This window comes from Equus asinus, chromosome 2 (genome assembly GCF_041296235.1).
Source record: "Equus asinus isolate D_3611 breed Donkey chromosome 2, EquAss-T2T_v2, whole genome shotgun sequence".
Taxonomy (NCBI): Eukaryota; Metazoa; Chordata; class Mammalia; order Perissodactyla; family Equidae; genus Equus; species Equus asinus.
Window position 1 is genome coordinate 1,792,058 of NC_091791.1, and position 20,119 is coordinate 1,812,176.

General features: G+C 56.3%; 1 protein-coding gene across 22 annotated transcripts in view; it reads right to left on the reverse strand.

Moving 5' to 3' along the window:
- JAKMIP3 (Janus kinase and microtubule interacting protein 3) overlaps window positions 1-20,119 on the reverse strand; it is a 128,153-nt gene that overhangs the window by 64,429 nt on the left and 43,605 nt on the right. For all 22 annotated transcript variants that reach the window (XM_070520666.1, XM_070480857.1, XM_070480855.1 and 19 more), the window contains exon 2: window positions 11,520-11,766. In XM_070520666.1, coding sequence (XP_070376767.1) covers window positions 11,520-11,654 — 135 coding nt within the window. In that variant the 5' untranslated portion in view covers window positions 11,655-11,766. The remainder of the gene's footprint in view (window positions 1-11,519; window positions 11,767-20,119) is intronic.

Here is a 20,119-nt window from a genome sequence, read left to right on the forward strand (position 1 = left end):
CTAACACCAGGGTGCTGGCTGATGTGGCCTGCGACCGCTCTGCCTTCTCGCCTTCTCGCCTTCTCAGGCGTCATGGGTCTGAGGAGTGTCTCCACTTAGGGCGGATGCTTCTGTTGGTGCCCAGGGGAATAGTGGGATAGACGCTTGATTCCTTCTTTTAAATTCCCCAGGTTTCAAGGTATGAACGGCTTCCTTGCCAGCCTCAGAAGGGAACCTGTTAACTGTTTTGTTAGGAACATGTGGATTTAACACTGCTGATGGCTTCAACTCGTCAGTCTTCGCGGGGCTGAGAGGGTCCATTTGTGGCTGGTGGGAACGTCTTCCAGGTGGCCCTGAATCCTTTGAATGTGACGTGACCCTAGCAGGCTCCCGTGCTCTCTGGTGAGTCAAGATATTCCAGGCTCTTTGTGCTCATTTCCTGCCCCAACTGTTCTCCAGTCGCCCTGGTCTCTTTTAAGGGGAAATGATCTTTCAAGATTAATCAGGACCTGAGGGCTGCTCGCTGCTCCAGTGTTGGTCACAGCCGTAAGGCCTTTCCAGGGGACAGACACACAGCTTCCATCATTAAGCATATAAGCTAAACAGTGTAAGTTCCTATTGACATGTACAGCTTACAGTTGAAAGTACGGCTTCTGTTCAGCTTCCCCACGTCACTTCTGATCTCCATCCTTTCACACTGAGAGTCCTTGTTCTCAAGGAGACAGAAGACGACAGAATTAGAACATCCATAATTACTGACTTCTATCCACGGTAGACGTACGACAGTTTTAAAATACAACGGTTATAGTATCAATTCTGTCCCCACTGATCACGATTCCTGAAAATGGTTGGCTTTCACGTTCCTCTGTTCTGTTGGTCATGTTATGCCTTGTGTGCATGGTCTGCTCACACGGCCATCACGCACCATGTTCTCTCCCTCTGCTCACACAGCCATCACGTATCGTGTTGTCTCCCTCTGTTCTCTCATTTAGTTCTTTTCCTGCGGCATTCTAAAGTATATCATTTTCCCAATGAATTTGCTCAGACAAATCCTACCAGGCCACCACTAAGCCCAGGTCGTGGGTGCCTCCTAGGGCCTCCCCACCAGTGAGGTCTCATTCACAGAGTCACCCCACCTTCGACGTCACTCTAGTGGCCCGGCGGTCTGAGGCCCCCTCTCAGCAGGCCCCTGGACGTGATCACGGAAGAACGTCCCCTGACTTCCTGCAGGTTGACGACAGCTTGTCCACGCCCCTTCCACCTGAACTTCAGTTTTACTGGATGTAAAATCCTCAGCTCACATTTTTTTTCTTGAGTATCTTAAATATGTTACTCATTCTTTTTCCGGCATTAAGCTACTGCCGTGAAATATCTGCTGATGATCTAATTTTCTTCCCTTGTAAGTCACATGTTCTTTTTGCCTCGATGCCCACATTTTCTTTCCTTTGATGTTACTCAAACACGTCTCAGTGTTGGTTGTTTCCGGTCCTAGTTTCAGGCCTGTGGTTTGCTCTTTGCATAAGTAGTTTCTTCTTGTTATTATTTTTTTTAACTTTAGCGCAGTTTTCTTGAATTACAGTTTTCAGTATTTGTGCTGTTCCTTGCGTGGGCTTTCTTCTCCAGGACCTTCGATTATCCATATGTGGGATTGTTTTTGCCCATTTTCAATATTTGTCATTTTCTTTCAAGTCCTTTGCTCTTTCTTGTTTTGTTTAAATTTTCCCTCATTTTTACCTCTATCCCTCTTACAGCATTATTTGTTGTGTTTGTATTCTCTTGTGTTTCTTCTAGTTTATTCTTTATTTCTAAAATTTTTTTTTATTTCTATTTTTTTGTGTATCCTGACACATTATTTACACATTTTTCTAATTCTGATTTATGCTTTTGTTTATGTCTTATCTCATGTTCTTGATGTCTTTTAGTTCCTTTTGAAGTTGTCCCTCATAGCCCCCACCTGTCCTAGAGGATGTCATGCTGGGACGCTTTTTGTCTGTAGGGATGTTTTCCGCTTCTTATTCTTTTTTTCTCATAGTAACTGGATTGCTCTGACCTGGACATTTTCCTGTCTTTCATTGTGATTATTTCAGTCTTCCTAAAGTTCTCCTGAAGAATCCTAACTAGGTTCTGCACCATAGGACCCCTTGCTGATCCCATGCCATGGGTTCTGGGGTTCGTTCCCGTCCATCTCCATTCTCCACAGGGGGGCAGACAGCTGTGAGCCACGCAGCCATGGCCTCAGCATCCTCTGGGTGGGGAGAGGCAAAAGGACCACTGGAAAAACCAAAATGACCCACTGCACAGGGCGCAGCTGCCACCTGCCATTTCTTCCAGCTTCAGCTGCATCTCTGCCCCGAGACCCCTCCCCACCCTGAAGGCCCTCTTCTGCTTCAGGCCTGTCCACCTGGCCAGAATCACCCATCCCTCCCCTAGGCGCCCACGGTGGTCATCCACACGTGGCAAATAGCTGCATCCTAGCTCCTTGTGGCCGGCTGCCCGGGAGCGAGGCGGGCGCAGGTCCCAGTCTCGGCTCCCCTGAGAGCCGGCCTCCTCTTCTCCCCACAGGTTGGCGGCCCCGGAGCCTTTGCTCTGAGCCCCTGCGTGTGGCTTGCTGGCGGGAGCCCACGTTAAGGAAGGGACCACCGGCAGGAACAGCCTGTGCCCTGGGGCAGCCTGCTCTGTGCCCGGCTCGTCCTTCCACCCCCTTCGGAGCCTCATCCTCATTCACTTTCACTCCACGCTGTGTGGACTCCGCTGACATCTGTGAAAGCATCGTTAACCGACTGACCACGCCTTCGTGTACCAGCCACAAAGGCTGCGTTTTCCTTCCTTACTGAAGCGAGGGATTTGTTGACCTATGGTCAACAGGTGCTTGACTATATTTCTTATTTCAAATGCCTCAGATCAATGCGAGTGTTTCCAATGAGCTTTCATGAAACGAAACATGCTGAAAAACACTCGTGTTTTTCTTTCATCCTTGCAGGGAATTCTCTGTCGGGGGCCAGCCCAGAAGGCCTGGCAAGGGGTGTGCACACTCCGGATACGGTTGTGGCCAGGCTGTGTGCCCAAGCGGAGGCCTGGACCCTTTCCCGCCAGGTGGGTGTCGTGGACTTCAGTCCCTGGGCCCTGAAGCTCTGGTCTGAGGCCACCTCAGGCCCCCAGGTAGAGCAGTGGCTTCTGTCCCCCTCACACAATGCTCTTGGGCAACCTGGATGCTGGATGGAGGCATCTGTGACTCTGGTTTCCTGAGATCACATTTGAAAGGAGGAAGGAGTAGCTTAAAGTTTCCAGGAGCCTGAGGACAGAGGTTTGATGTGGGGGATGCTGGGACCTCCTTCAGGGCCCAGCTGAAGACCTCCAGGCCGTCCACCCTGCCCTGGGGTTGGAGGCGGGTCGCGTACTGACCGGGGCCAGGGCGCTTTGCTGGGCCTGTGCCGGGAGCTGCATGGAACTCCTGATGCTCGCCAGGGGCTGAGCAACTCTCTGGGCCCAGTGGTTTTGGACTTGAAAGCCAGAGGGAGGTCAGGCAGATTCCCAGCCCACAGGACCCCAGAGAGGAGAATATGAAGATGCACGGTATTCACGGATCCAAATCTGACTTTCTCTTCACACCCAGCTCCAGGGTGGCTGCCTCTTGAGGGCCACCCTTCCCCAGTGCCTGCTCTCCAGCTTGGCCAGAAGCCAGCTCCACTTCCCCAGAACTCATGGACCTTGAGTCCCAGCTCTGCCTTGGACCTCGAGGAGCCAGATGACCACACACTCCACAGAGGCTGCAGGTAGGAAAAGAATGAGAACCTGCTTTTCAGACGGTAAATTCCTGCGCACAAACAGCAGCTTTATCCTTGTCTCTGAGCACATTTCCCCTCTCTGCCTCGTGTCATGGACTGACATGTCTTGCTTCCCTTTTGGAGCGAGGGTGGCGACTGGGGCTGATTCACCCTGGTAAGGTGTCAGCAGCGGGGGGTGGGGGCGAAGGATGGATTTGCCCTTCAAGACTGATCGTCCTCGTGGAGCCCCTGCTCCACAAACCTGCATCAACAGCCTCTCCTCCAAACCCCAGAGGTCCTCATGAGCCGCCACCAGTGATTCAGCTCAAAAAAGACGCGCAGTTGTTGACCCGCAGTTTCTGACGAAGAGCAGGGCTCTCCGAGCAGGGACCCTTCAAGGCAGTGGTTCTTGGGCTTGGCTGCACATTGGCACTGGGGGAAGCTTTACAAAACACGGATGCCTGGGCCCCTTGCCCAAAAATGATAACATATTGTCACAGGTAGAGAAGGTAGCTTGGGTCTTGGGAATCTTCTAAAATCTCTCTCTCCCCAGGTGAGGCCGAGGAAGAGAGTCATTGGCATTCCACACCTGGGGTCTAATGAGGAGTCTTGGGAGCTGGGGGGCTGCAGCAGGCCCCCGGGATGCAGTGCCACGCCCTTTAGTCCTGCTGATGGCTCAAGACAGCCCCCCAACCTCTGGTCCTCATAGAGGGTGCGCCTCCCAACATGCACACACATCTACCACACGTGTCCATGTGCGTGTACATACGCCAACATGCGCACAATGGATTTTGGAACTCTTGCTGTTACATGGCGTCATGGGGTTCTGAAATATGTGAATGGGACAGTTAAAGTTGTTTCGGGAATATCCAATAAACCTCTAGGAGTCCAGGATGCCCTTGTCCCACTCCTGTCTGCCCAGACGCAGACCTGGTTGCACAGAAACACTATGAGTTCAGATGCGATGGACGCCACTTTTCTACTAAAAAGGACATTTTTCTGTATGATGTTTCCAGGAAAATAATCTTATGCTAACCTCTTTAGAGATCAGCCATTTCAGGACTAGCTCCCTTACAGGAACAGACAAATAAACACTGGAGCAGAGCGCACACACACCCTGGCATGTGTGCACGTCCTCGCTGGCCTCACCCACCTCCTTTCATGGTCCGGGGCACGTACAGCTGCAACTCCAGCACGGCCTTACTTCTTGGCGACATATAATAGAGCCTGCCTCTGAATAAATGGATGCACGCCCCCTCTTCCACGTGAGCCTCACACCCCTCGATTCTGTGAGTTGCTGTGGCCTTTCCTCACATTAGCCTAGTTTCCGGAACGCTCTCTCACTTCTTTTTCTTCCAATGCCTTAAGGGGAAGGCATCCTTCTCTCTGGCTCATTATTTTCTTCAATTGTGTTGTTTCTGCAGTGTTTTTGTCTACAGAGTCCCACGGGGCTCTGCTTCCCCAGAGATGTATGTGAGTGTCTGACTGACGAGACAGAGAGGGTCTGCAGCCTTTCCAGGGCCCCGGCACACGGTGCTGGGTGACGCTGTCCCACGCCCGCAGCAGTGGAAGCGCATTTCCCAAAGGAGTTTTGGAAATAACTGCGTTGGGGGATTTTGAGGTTATTCCCGTTATCTGTTCCCACATCTCTGCGTGGACAGAGCAGGTGTCTTGGCCCCCAGGGCCTGGTCCCGTGCTGTGGACGTGCCCCCCTTGGCCGGCGTGGAATCGTCTCTCCTGATCTCCGTCTCTCCCTGTCTGGCTCCCCCTTGGTTCTCACCGCTCATGACGAAACAGGGAAAACACTTGGTGTTTCTAGACCACCCACCTCATCAGATTTTGAAGACAGCGACTGTCACAGTGTTTTTAGAGGGCCCTACAGTAAGACATACAGTGACCTGTGACCAGGACACTGCACACACCTGGGCTGAAAGCAACTGTCAACTGAGTCAAGGTCCGCAAGTAGGTGTCAGTCTGCCTTAGGACACTTCACTGTCCCAAGGGTCCTGGTCCAGACGGCACATCATTAGGTCCCCTCCACTGCCCCCCGCCTCGCCGTATGGCCAACATGGCCTCATCTCTGGACCACCCTCCTGTCACCCTCCCCTGCCACCGGCTGCATTAGGCAAGGCGTGCTCATTCCTGCCTCTGGCTTCCTCACTCACCCCATCCAGAACGACCCACCCTCAGATCCACCTTTGCTGGCTCCTTCCTGTGGTCCGGGTCTCAGCCCAAGGCCGCCTCTTTAGGGTTGGGGAGGCCCTCCCTGATTGCCGAGCAGAGTGATTGCACCACTGCCCAGCAAGTCTGCTCACCTGGCTTCACCTTGCCCAGCTACCGGTTCCTGCTCCTTACATGTCCCCCTCCTCTGGGACATGGCCCTGGGAGCCGGGAACCAGCAGCCAGCACACGGATGCTCAGTAAGTACTTCCCGAGTGGCAGTCAAGGCCTGGAGGTGGGGAGGGGCCGCCTCCCATTCACAGCCAGAGGCCTGGACGACCCTCAGAGTGTTTCCTAACAGCAGGGTTCATGTCTGGGTGCATCTCCTTCATCCCTTGTGTTCACTCCTCGCACATGGTTCCAGGGTTGTGCATGACTGGGGTCACGGCCTGCCGTAGAGACCCCCTGAGTGCAGCCGGGGGGCTGCTCTGTGCCCACAGGAGAGCTGGAGCCTTCTCGAGTCTGCAATGGAAACATGGGTGACCCTGTCGCTCTGATTATTTTTACCGCTTCTTCCACTTTAAAGGACCCCAACCCCTCACTTTCTTTAAGACAATGTTGAGTGAACTTCGACAGGGCCTCCTTGAGGCTCTTCCCTCTGAGCTTCTCTCCCTGCCAGGCTGCCTCCCTCTTCCCAGAAGGCTCTTCTTCATCGGAGATGGGCCTGTTTAAACCTCCTGACAGAAGACCGGTAGCAGGGCGGGCCTGTTTATATTTAAATCATTTTTTCTTTACTGTCAAGTCTCAGTTCACTCAAGTGTCCCTCAGCGATGAATGAACCCTTGGCCTGAAATCTGAAACGCTGCGCTTGTCGCTGCCATGCTTATGGGCTTCTTTCTGTTCTTAGCGGGGACCTTCCTTCCTGGAAACCGCGATCCTCGAAAGGAGAGGGTGCAGCTGCAGAATTCCCACGTGCTAGAAACTCCCGGGGAAGAGACAGGAGCCGGCACCCGGGAACTGAAGCTGCATGGGCCACCCGCGGGCGTGAGGGCCTCCGGGGTCATGGTCAGACTCCAGACCCGCTTGGGAGGGGCTGCTCTGTCCTGTCCAGGCATGCCTGGGGACCTGGGGAAAGAGTTGGTCTGTCCTAAGAAGGGTCCTTCTGGCCGTCCAGTGACTGCATCGTGAGGTCCAGAACTAGGCCCTCCTCCTCGGGTGCTTCAGGAGCATCTGAAATGAGCTGGAAATCACACAGAAGGCTCCAACTCCCCATGCGGGGTCGGGTCACATAAATCTGTCTGGTAGTTGCAAAGAGGACTTTAGTTACCGCGCACGGGCAGACCTCGGGGGGATGGATGAGGACGGATGCTGTCAGTAGGTGTTGTAATTACCAGTGCTCTCTTGGATCCCCCACCTCGCCATGATGGAGGCACGCATTTTGCAGGCCAACAACCCGCCGCGTTTTGTGGGAAAGCTCCGGTCGCTGAGACAGACAAGCAGACAGAAGGCGTGGATTTCTTCAGCGCTTCCCGCAGCCTGGTCTCTGAGTGGCTGCACGAAGCCTCAGCCCTGAGCCCCATCTCAGGACACACAGAGGGTCAATTCAGACGTGTCCTTGTTTGAGAACTGACTGCAGGGAGGGAAGGGAACCCGCAGGCAACAGCCGGAAAAGAAACACGACAAGGGGCAGCTCCAGCCGCCACAAACATCCTGAGGGTAAAGGAAACCAAGGGGCTGCTCCCAGCTCACCGCCCACAGGGGCAGATGCGGTGGCAGAAACCCCAAACCCCACCCCGTGTGCCAGGCACCATCGGGCCCCTTACGTGAGCCAAGCCCACGGCCTCCTCACGGCTGTCCCACAAGACCAGCACCATCATTTCCAGTCTCAGAGGAGGATGCTGAGGCCCAGGGAGGGCCAGCCCTCTCAGGGGGTGTGGGTGAAGCCAGCCTCGAACCCAGCACCTCGGCAGGAGGGTAGGGGGTCTGTGAGGTTCTGGGCCATTTATATTTGAACCCAAATGACAGCATGTGTTAATTCTGGGTGCTGGGTGCCAGTCTATCCACCATATTTTTTATCTGTACACACACGCATGCATGCACACACATGCTTTTATATTTTTTTGGTGAGGAAGATTGTCACTGAGTAACATCTGTGCCTATCTTCCTCTATTTTATATGTGAGACACCGCCATAGCATGGCCCGGTGAGCAGCATGTAGGTCCACACCCAGGATCCAAACCCACGAACCCCCGGTCGCTGAAGTAGAGCACACGAACTTTAACCACTATGCCGCCAGGCTGGCCCACACGTGCATTTTTTTAAAACCTATAATGTATAAATGATGCTTGGCTGGGCAGGTGCAGGTCTGGCTTGGTGGCACCAGTGGGAGCCAGCAGGTGGGTGGGGCAGGGGGAGGGGGCAGGTTAATGACATTGGGGGAGACTCAGAGAATGTCCCAGGTCTCGGTGGCCGGGGGGCCCTCTGCCGTCCCTGGTCTACCTGGACCCCTCCTGCTTCCCCTACCCTAGCCCCTGCTTCTGGGCTAGCGACAGCACCTGGGAGTTGAGAAGACAATGAAGAATCATTACCTTCTACACCACCTGGAAGTTTCTTTAATGTAGGAAATCCAGGCCCTTCACCCCTACACTTCGGCTCAGCCACGGAGCGAAGCTGGGAGAAGGGAGGGAGGACGGCAGCCCAGAGGCAGCAGGACCTGAGGCCGAGCCTGTAGGGAAGTCGCGCTCAGCCTCAGAGCGGCTGTGGAGCAGCTAAAACACGGCCCTGCGCCCAGGGCTCAAAGAGCTCCTGATTCTGCAGGTCCAAGGTGAGGCTGAGGGCCCATATTTTTAACAAGGGTCACGGGGAACTCTGACACACAGCGAGAGGTCTGGAAACCGCAGCCTGAGGGGTCTTAACTAGAAAGAGCTATCAACAGAGGTAAAAAGATTTCAGAGCCCTTTTCCAAGCCAGGGCAACTAGGATGTCTGTAGGAAGGAGGGCCAATGTGCTGGGGCCGCCCAGTGCAGCCGGCATCTCGCCAGCAAACCCAGCCCAGTGAGGACCGGCCACTGCTCTGACTCCTGGAGCTTCCCTCTGCCTCCGCCTCGCTGAGCATCCACCTCACCAGGGGCCCTCTCTGATCTCAAAAGGCCCTGGTGCACTCTGTCAGTCATGCTCTGACCCAGCAGTCCCCGTGCAAGAATTTATCCTACAAGCGTCCTGGCACATGTGGGCCAAGACATGCAGACAGAGGCGTTCACGGCACGGCTGCTGTATCAGCCAAAATTTGGAAACAGCCTGGATGCAGCAGACAGGCCAACTGTGCTGGGCCCGGCGGAATCATGAAGGAGCGCGATGCGAGCTCCCATGTTCCACAGGGAACCCCTTGAAGACACTCTGTGAAGTTAAGAAGAGAAAGGAACTGCTGAGCCATCTGTAGCCATCATTTAAGCTTTAAAAAGAGAGGCTCACGCAGGTGCATTCAAGAAAGTGTAACTGGAACCTTCTGGGAAGGGAGCTGGGGGCATGGGACTCAAAGAAGAGGCTCATTCACACTGGGCCTTTTCCTTTGTTCCTTTTGAATTTTGTACCAAGAGGTTTTTCATCTTTTCAAAAAATAAATCAATATGTGTCGTATAAATAACAGGGTCTGGGCCGGAGGACCTCAGACACCAGCCCTGGGGCTCTCGCCTGCTGCTGGGAAAGCCACTAACTCCAACCCGCCAGACTGGGGCCTGTTGAGGGGTGAGGGACCGGCACACGCCCCCTCAGGATGCGGTGGGGTGGATGGGTTTTGACAAAACTGCATATGAAATATGTAGGATGCTGCTGCCATAGGTAGACAGACAATCTGAGCTGCGCACAAAGTGCTGTAGTTTGCAATTTCCACCATGTGGTGGCGATGTTTCGAAAAGATCATTGCCATTATATGCTTACCCAATAAAACAAAGGGTCTCATTGTCATTGGGTTCTTAACAAGTCATGTCTTCTTCTCTTTCATCTGCAAACGCAAGAGAGGGGAGGGCCAGAGGGATGTCTGAGCTTGGCCGGCAGCAGCTACAGTCTGGCCCGACAAGATGCTTGGAGTGCCTGCATGCCTCTAGGGCTCACAGTGGTGCCAGAACCGACAGTCTCTGTGTTTTGGGGTGACTCTCCATCCCAGGCCACTTGATGCTTGCACCCTCACCTCGTGCTCCAGCCAGGCAGTGTGTCTGGGCCTCCTGGAGCTGTCCTTGCTGACCTGGTGACTGCCTGGCACAGAGCTGGTGCTGACATCGATGTTCCCCGGCTCCCTCCATCCTGACCTCAGCCCTCTGCGGGCTCTGACTCTCCCACTGGCCCAGCGAGGTGGCCTGGCCACGGGAGAGGCCACGTGGTGGCCATGATAGCCACCTCCTAGCATCTGTGCTCCAGGCAGCAGGTCCTGTCATTGTGCCCTTTGTACAGAGCAGGGGACCTGAGGAGGGAGGGTAAGCACCCAGGACAGGCTGGTACGCATTTTCTGTAAAGGGCCAGATGCTAAGTATTTTAGGCTTTGTGGCTCAGTCTCTGCCACAGCTGCTCTGTGACAGTGTGTGGATGCACGTGCTGTGTCCTAACTACTGTGTTTACAGAAGCTGAAATCCAAATTCCACATAGTCTCACAGGTCACAAAACATTTCTCTTCTTGTGATTTAACCAGGAGGCTGGTAACTCAGAGGAAGCAAGTGGCCCCAAATAACCTGCCTCCCTTCCTCCACTTGCTCTGGGCAAGGACGGGGAGAGCTATAGCCACGAATCCACAGCCTCAGGCCTTTCAAGCCCTCTGGGAGGGCATCCGGCCCTGGGTCGTTCACCCTCGCCCCACGCTGCCCTCTCCCAAATCCTCTCTTCTTTGCATCCCCTCCGGAGCCCATGCCCACCTCCTGGTGGCTCCTGGGTGGGTGAGAGGAGAGAGCAGAGGTTATGGCGGAGAGGGAGGGCAGTGGGAGCCAGTGGACAGCCCACCTCGGGGCTGGATCTGGTGCTGAGCAGGTTGTGTCCTCTGACCAGCCCCTCCTAGAAGCCCCCTTCAGCCACCAGCACAAGCCCAGCATTCCCCACAGGCTGCAAGGACTCCAAGCGCTGGGTGTTGGGCGGGGGGCCATTTGGGGACCCCCCCCATCTCTGTGAGCCGGCCCCAGCAGTTCTGAGGTCGGTTATAAGAGCTGATCCCCGACGCCTGGAAGCTCTATGCCCAGGGCCTGGCTGTTTCCTTTATCCAGCAGGGGGGCTACCACTTCCATCTGGGTTCAATTCCACTGTGGACAGCTCAGGAGGAAGGAGCGTTCTGGGGACAGTGCCATGGGACGAGGCCCCTCGGCACACGTGCTGGGAACCAGGGCTGCTCCCACGTGGCCGGGGCCCCCGTCTGCAGCTCACCTGTGGTGGGAGATACTCTCACGACACCTCCTCACCTCCCCGAGGGCCCCCCAAGAGCTGTCTGTCTTCCTGAGCTGCCTGGAGAGCCCCTCGGAGCCGCAGGACCAGCTGGGCGGGCACTTCCACAGAGACCTGGCTACACATGGCTCTAGGCAGACCTCGGGGGCCCAGGAAGGTGTGGAGAAGTGGGGAGGGGCAGGGGCATGGGGGGCCCACCTTGCTCTTCTCCTGCTGCAGCTCAATCTGGATGTCGGTGAGCTTGGCCCGCAGCTCCTCATTGGCGGCCTGCAGTGCGGCGAGGACTTCAGCCTTGTCCCCTTTGCCTCGGCCGCCTGAGCCCTTCTTGGACATGGTGAGGGTGGCCAAGGGCCGCCTGGGCGGGTCGCTCGTCTGGGCTGGGCTGTGCACACCAAGCTCGGGCAGCTGTCACCTCGCTGCGGCTCTGCTACATGGTCTCACTCACCTGGAGGGAAAGCACAGCTGGTGAGGAGTCTGCACTCCTGCCACCTCACCGGGAGCTCGGGGCCATGTGCGGGGCCGGTGGGGGTGAGGCTGGCCTCCCACCTGCCCTGAGGATGCCAGCCCCAGACCACAGAGGCCGTGTGCCCTCTGTACAGCGCTCCTCACAGGGACCCCACGTGCAAGAGTGTGTCCCCTGCCTCGCAAATCACGGGCACTCGATAAACATTTATTCCTTTCCCCTTTGGAATGAGAGACTGGGGACCCAACTTTAAGGGCTGAATTTGACATACAAGTGTGTGTGAGCCTGATGGCAACAGCAGGTGTGAAACACGAGCTTCTCAGACAGTGAAGGGAGTGGAGGCTGGGCTCTGGGGTTCCTCTACGGGACCCATAAACATCAGCCCACGTGCCTGAGCCAACACAGCACGCAAATGCACACCCCAGGCACCCACAGAGCCGAGGCCCACCCTGGGCCGGCTCCTCCATCACCCAGCACGTCAATTCCTGAATTCCCGCTGCCTCCTGAGGCCTGGGCCTCATTTCACTCCTCACATGGCCCAGCGCCCAATGCCCAACACACCGCATGGGGAACAGGGGGAATCGACCCGCTGTGCAGGCACCATGGAGTCAAACAGGAGGCGGGGCCTGAGTCCGCTCCACACCTGCTCCCTGGGAAACCCTGTTCCTCAGCTGTCTCACCTGCACAGAGACATGCAGAATGTCCCTGCCCCACGAGGCCTCCATCCTGTGCTTTAGACGCCAGGAGAGTGGTCCAAAGAAGTGACCCATGCCACAGAGGTGTCCTGTGTTCCCCACAACTGTCCCCCACCAGCGCCCCCTGCCGGTACCCACCCCAGCTGACAGGCCTGGGAAGGCACCTTCAAGGCCTGGGTCATCAGGCCACAGATCAGCCTTTCAAGCATGAGGAAGGGGCTGGAGGGACCAGACCACAGGTTGGGCACAGCCCACAGGCATTGCAGCGGCATCGTCACCTCCAGGGCACACACTTTCCAGAGAAGTGCTCATGGCCTTTCTCTTCTTTCCCAGCTTGGTTCCTGAGGCCTCGTGATACAGAACCAGGAAAAGGCCACAGAATGGGGGGAGTTGGGGGGTATTGGGAAGGCCCAAGATTGACGCACACGTGAGAAGAAGGAACTGGGTAGAAAGGCAGGAGGAGCAGGAGGGCAGAGGCCCCCGCTCACTGGTGTGAGAGTGAGAAGAGAGATCTGAGAGAGCAGCTCCTCTCAAGGAAGAGAAAGGTAAAGAGAGGAGAGAAGACGTAGAGATGTCTTGTTACATATCGGCAATGCACTGCCCTGGGGAGAGCTGGTAGCAGGTTCTTAAATGGCTTTGAATGAAGCGTTACAGAGAGTCAGCCGCGGGCACTACCTGGATGGCTGAGCCTCTCCTGCCTTCCTCTTCACGGCCCCTGTGCACTCTCAGGGGGTGAAGAACTCATTTGGGAAAGGGACAGGGTCAGGCCCTAGGCTGTCAATTTGGGGTATCTTTTCTACGTCACCATCGGTGACCATTTTGTGAGCTTTCCGCCTCCTTCAAGTCTTCGCAGAGCCTCTGAGGGACCCGTGGGCTCCTGCTTGCAGCATCTCCAGGCCTCCGGCTCCTGCTCCTAAAGGCAAAGCCACATGGCGATGGCTGTTGGGACAGTGCCCGTCCCCAGGCACCAAGCCCCGCCCCACTCACCGCCTCCCTTGAGGCCCTCGTGCGCAGCCACCAGGCTTCTCAGCAGCTGCAGAGCTCTCTCGCCTGGCGGCCGTTAGGGCACAAGCGTTCAGAGAAGAGGGACGTAAAAGGTGGCCAACGGGACAGCTGTCTTCCACACGGCCTCATTCTTGGAAACAGACAAGGCAGCTTCGGAAGAAGAATCCATTTTAAAAGGGCGGGGGGCTAATATCCTCTGACCCCACACAGACCCATCACACGAGCTAGTTTCTAATCATTCACTGTTTGCAGCATCTAATAGTTAATTTTTGGATGGCTTCAGGCAGCGGTGAGTGGTGGGTTTCCATTTTGGAGGAAGAAAAGCATAGATAGCTAAAACGCTTGTCTAAGCAGAGAAAAAGCCCCCTGGCTCTGGCCTCCAGTCGTCCAAAGCTCTCAGGGGGCCGGAGTCTCTCCCAGCAAGGGTGCGCCCATGCCCTGTTCTGCTGGTGGGTTACCTCCAGATCGCACACTCCAACACAGGAGCCACTCGCCGCTCTAAGGGGCACCTGCGCGCAGAAGCTGGCCCCACCCACCAGAAGATCATCACCAGTTCCGGTCCACGGAGCCTCCGCTCACCCTGAGGGCGAGAGGCAGAAATCCAAACTAGGACGAGTGTGCAGGGCTGCATCCGCTCACACCAGAGGCAAGGGCACAGGGACCTTGAGCAAGGCCAGGGTACCCCAACTCTGGCCGTCACTGGCAGGAAACCATCTGTGAAGGGGCAGAAAGCTCAGCGGGAGCATCATGGGACCTATCGGACGGTGCCTGAGGCCGATGGGGGGTGGTGCGGGGTAAGTGTCCATCTGCTCATGAAGGTGGGAGTCCACGGACCCTGGCAGGGCTCCCCGGGGCCCTGGGACCCCAGCAGAACCCCAGGCTGCTGGCCCCTCTCTCCCAGGAATGGGTACCTTCAGGTGTGAGCTCATTATTGTTTATGAATTCCATTAATCCCTCCTAACGGGCCTGCCCTCCACTCACGTCCTAGGCCTGCGAGCTGCCCTGCTCTGTCTGCACCTCATGGCCAGAAAACCCAGGATTTTCATGAAAATGACTAGGAGAAATGATTGCCTACCGTTCAGATACCCGGGTGGAGAACTCCACTGGCCTCAGGAGCGGGTGGGAGCCACCCTGCCCGGGGCCGCTGCAGGTCTGTCCTCCTGATAAGGTTCTTCAAGGCTCCGGCCTGGGGAGGCCCTGGGGGGCTCACTGGTGCTTTTGGTCAGGGGCTTGGCGCTGCCAGACCCGCAGTCTTTTGTGAGCAGGCCTGGGGCCCCACCTCTGCCCCCCAGTTGCCCCAGGCCCAGGCTCATGAGCGTCTTCCCTGGATCATGGCCCCAGCCTCCTGACCGCCCTCCCTACATCCTCTCTCGACCTTCTCCAATCTGTTCTCCACAGCGGCCTCCCAAGCAACCATTTCAAGACACCGCCTGGCCCCATCCTCCTGCCTCCCCCACCTAAAACCCTCCATTCTCCCTGCCAGATCTCAGTGACTCCCATCGCCTGTACGGCCTGCCTGCTGCCTTCCACCCACACCATTATTCACTCAATGTTTTCTGTAAATGGATGGGCTCATTATTTTCTACTTATTTTTAAAGGAAGCTCTGGGGGCCTTTCCTGGATGGAGAGCCAGCATCTCCAGGCTCTAAAGAGGTAACTAACTGAAGGGTAAGATGGAGGCAGACAATCCACGTCTGGGTTTCCAGACAGACACCTGCCTCACAACCCTGAACCTGGACCCCCCATGGTGGATGACAGCAGGGGAGCCCTCCCCTCCCCCTGTCGCCTGCAGCCTGGCCTCCCAGTGCCCCCCATGCCACCTTTGTTTACTCCCACAAGGCTCAGTGCAGACACCGTGGCCTCTGGCCTGGGCTCAGGACCCCTGCCTGTTGCTGCACCCCTGATCCTGGGGCTGAGCTGCCTCCACTTGGCACTGGCCACGGTGCATTCAGAGTTTTCCACGTAGCAAGGGCCCTCCAGTCTTAGCCTGACATCTCCCCAAAGGCAGAGTTAATATTTTTCTCCAACACCAATTTGGGGACAAATACATTAAGTATGATAACTTCAATTCTAGGCAATGAATGGGAACAGAGTTGATCTCCCCAGAGCCCGCTGAGGGCACCGGGTGGGTCCCGCTCACCAGCACCTCAGGCTGGGGTTCCAGGGGGCTCCTCCTTCCTGCCCGGCTGCACGTCCTCCTGGAGCACTTGATAGGATTACTGCACGAGGAGAGGAAAAGGGGATGTCCACGTCTCACCCTGCATCCTATTTGTGCTCGGTGATATCAGCTTTAAGCCTCTGGCTGATGAGAGCTTTGGTAGACGGAGGTACCATGCATCCCCAAGATGTCACTACTGACATTAGGAGGAGACGGGGCTTACGTAAGTGATGGAGAGCTGGGGTGCGCCCAAGAAGGCTCCAGGGTCTCCTGCTCTGTTTTACTTGCTACTCTGCATCCCATAGCTTCGCCCCCCTCCCCACACCCAGCACAGCACCGGCTGTAATGATAGTGTCCAGGTTCACGGGTGCTGCATCTGTAACACGTGCTCCCACGCCTTTCCTGCCACCCTGGGAGGCAGAGGACCGGATGCAGGGGAGACACAGAGGCCGCGGGAGTGTGAGGTCTCAGCCAGCACCGTGGCCCAGAACCCCACCTCGGGGCTGCCAGGGCTTCAGCTGCGCAGGAGCCAGTGGCTTGAGCCAAGGGCTCTGGAGGCCAAGTGGCAAACCCTGCATCTCATTCTGGGCTGTGGGGACCTGCAATTGGCCAACAGGGTGCAGGCCTGAGGGGACTCCAGCAGTACTGTCTGAGAAGGACATCGTGGGGTGCCCACTGGACAGAACCCTGTGACCGCTCTGTCTGCCCAGGTTGGGCCTGGATCAGGATGGGGGCCAGCAGGGACCAAGATGGGAGCCATGCATTCAACAGACCAGGTCAGGATGGGGCCTGCAGCCAGCAGGAGAGCCAACGGCTCTCCCTCCCCCGAGGAGACCCTCAGGCCCACCTCCAAATCCCAAGCACGGAGCCTGAGCTGCCCCTCCAGCGTGGCCCCTACAGCTGCACGAATCCTGCTGACGGTTCCAGGCCAGAGCAGACTGGGGCCACCTGCACAGAGACCCAGGTACTGCGGGGTCAAGATGGGGACCACAGGGGACACGCCTGTCCCTCCCTTGGGAGCATTAGAGCAGCTGGCTAAGTACAGACACATCCTCAGGAGCTCCACTTCTGCCCGTCCTCCTCTCAGCCACCCTTCCCAAAGGCAGCCAACGCCCCACCTCCAGGCCCGCATCTTAGGGTTCACCCTCCACCACCTCCCCTCCTTTCCAGCCAAGCAGCCCCACCCCCGGAGCCCCGCCCAGCCTGGCACACACCTTCCCAGTGTGAGCACCTCAGTTAGCCCCCCACTAACTTCTGGGGAGCCCACTGTGGCCTCAGCACCTGGCACACAGTAGGCCCTTGGGCTTTGGCAAATGCTCTGGCCCCTATGTGGTCACTCCTGCCTGGAAGAGTCATTGACCTCTGGAAGCAGGGGCTGGGGGTGGTGGGGTGTGGCTGAAGCAGCCCACCCACAGGGCTGTGACAGACCCTATCCCCAGGTCACGGGTGGACCGAGGCGCCCGCTCCATGGGGAGCCACAGCCAACACTGTTGGAACCTCAGAAGCAGAGAAGCCCAAAGACTCCAAGTCAGGCCTCCCGTTTCCCAGGAGCTCAGCTCAAGCCGGTAAGGCGGCTGTCGCTGTGCTGGCAGGGAGAAGATGGGGCTGAGGGATGCACTGGCGATGCCAGCTGACGGGCCATGTGCGGGGCACTGACCAGGCTGCAGCCTGCTCAGATGGAGACTCACATAAGCATCCTGAAATTGCTCTGTTCCCTAATCAGCGTTTGCACAACAATGCTGGGCGTCTTCAATATTTACTGGATGGAATCAGAGCCCCCATCTGGGACCGCCGGGGGTGCTGAAGAAGAGGGCGGGATGGCACCCAGAGCCCTGCCACGCTGCCTGCATGAACCTGATGCGTATCTGAGACCAGGACGGCATCCGTCATCCTTTCATCCAGGAAGTCATTAGATTAATAAATTAATAGCGCAGTCTGCCCACTTTTGTCTCGGGGTCTCCGAGGAGGTAATAAATATAAGCAGAAGAGCTTCATCCTGATCTGTGTAAGCAGTTTTATCTCCAGACAAGGCTCTCTGATCAATGGACCTGTTTGCACCGCCCGTTGAGCGCCACAGTAAACTCCAAAGGTGCTCATGAGGAGGCCAGTGTGGCAAATGCGTGGCTCGCACCTCGGGCCCTGCTGGTCCGCAGGGTTATCCAGATGGGAGCCTCTGGGCTCTGGCACCATTGCGTCGGTAGAGAGAACCAAGACATCCGCGAAAATGGCCAACTCACAAACAGCGTGCAGCGCGATGCCGTGTAATTCATGAGTGTCCCGGGTTGTCAAGCAGCTTTGACTTTATCAAGCAGATGGCATTTGACATGGATCCTTTTGGGGTCACACAGTTTATCTACAGAGAAGAAAGGATGAATCTGATCCTTCTGATCCTCATCATTTCCATGGAAACCCAAGGTCGGGGTAGAGGGGGAGCAGGCTCCCAGGGGAGGGTCAGAGAGCCCCTGTCAAATCCCATGAGGACCTCCAAGTGCAGGCCGTGGCTCCCTGCTGGCAGTTTGACAAACGTCCACACTGCGCCCTCTGCCACAGCAGTGCAGGGAGGAGAGAGGGCAAAGGTCCAGGCCGTGGTCATGCAGGAGGGCAGACACTTGGGGTGTCGGCGGTGGGCACACGGACTCCGGAGGGTGTCAAGGCGCGTCCCTCTCCAGGTGGGATCCTCACCATAAGCCTGGCAGAAGGGGCACAGGGCCGGTGGCAGGGCTGGTGAGGGTCTGCGGCTCAGAGCTGATGCCCGTTTTTTCTCCCCTGGGGCAGGCTGGGTGTGGGCCTCACTCCGGGGAACCCTGAAGAGACACCCCCCTCCCTTTAAAACGCATGTGTCTCAGCAAACACAAATACCACCCAGAGGGAGAAGTCAGCTGGCCATTGGTGCCTGGATGTAAATGTCATAGGTCAGAGAATCTGGTCCACATCTGGAAACCGTGCGGGAGAGGAGTTTTGCTTGTATGGAGCAGGAAGAAATCCCACGGGGCCCTGATCGCAAAGCCCAGCAGGACCCCTCCACTTGGCTGGCCCATCTCATCATGTGCCCTGGGAACAGCCTTGACTTATAGCGGAGACTCCAGCACTGGGCCTTCCCCACAGATAAAGGACGGGTCTGACCCACTACAGAGCACTGGTCCACCAAAGGCCGTGGGGCAAGGAGCCTGCGGCCAAAGGCTGACTTGGACGTGCACTTTCTAGAAGCCAGAGGCAGAGATCAAGAGTCTGACGGTGCCACCCTAGGCGGCAATGTAGAAGCTTCATGAGGACTGAGGACCGGGGCAGCCCTGGTGCAGCCACGTGGGCCACAGTGTCCGCGCCTGCAGGACAGAACCCCAGGGAGCTGGAGGGACAGTCAGCTTCCTGTCAAGCACCCACGGTGTTTCTGCGCCCGGAGCTACCCACACATGTCTTTTGTCTTGATTCTGGAACAAGACAGAGAGGCCGCGGGTCTGAGCACACGAAGCAGAAGCCCTCGCCACACCCCGCGCTGCTCTGGGGGCACTCTGGCCTCTCTGGCAGCTGCTGCCCTGCTCTGAGTGCCGAGGAGGGCATGGCTGCTCAGCAGCTGGATTTTTCGGGTCACCAAAAGGCCCAGAGAGGTGGCCACACACAGTCCCCATCAAAGTGAGACTTTTCTGGCAAATCCTCAACTCAGGCCACACAGCTCCAGCTTGCCTGGCCAGATAGATCCCCCGTCTAGACTCACGGGGAGAAGAGAAATGGCTGGAGCAGCAGCCTATAGGTGCGTGCAGCAGGCCTAAGGGACGGGTTGAGAGCTGGTTGGGGGATATTCTTCCTTGACCCTGAAGATTGGGCACTGCGTCTCACATGGCCACAGGCCCAGCGTCATGTTGGGAGACGTTCTCCACTCTTCCCGCCTTCCCAACTGCGCTTCCCGACTTCACGAACATCTCAGTTTTCAAATGCCGTCTTTCAACAAAATTGCAGGAGGTAGCTTCTTACTGACTTTAGAAGCATTCCTTGCCAGGAATGACACGTATTCTATTTGGATACTGTCTTAAAATCATTAAGAGATTGGTGGGCTCCTGTTGAGATGCCCTTCAATTCTAACAACCAGACATAAAATGTGGGAAGAAAGGGCTCATCTCATGATAAATCGACAGCCACCCCCAGACACATGAACGGTATTTCTAAATGTGTCTCCTAAAAGAGAGATTTGAAAGGATTAAGGGTTTGGGTTATAACCTTTATTTTTTTTTTTTATTTTTATTTTTTTTTAAAGATTTTTTTATTTTTTCCTTTTTCTCCCCAAAGCGCCCCGGTACATAGTTGTATATTCTTCGTTGTGGGTCCTTCTAGTTGTGGCATGTGGGATGCTGCCTCAGCGTGGTCTGATGAGCAATGCCATGTCCGCGCCCAGGATTCGAACCAACGAAACACTGGGCCGCCTGCAGCGGAGCGTGCGAACTTAACCACTCGGCCACGGGGCCAGCCCCCATAACCTTTATTT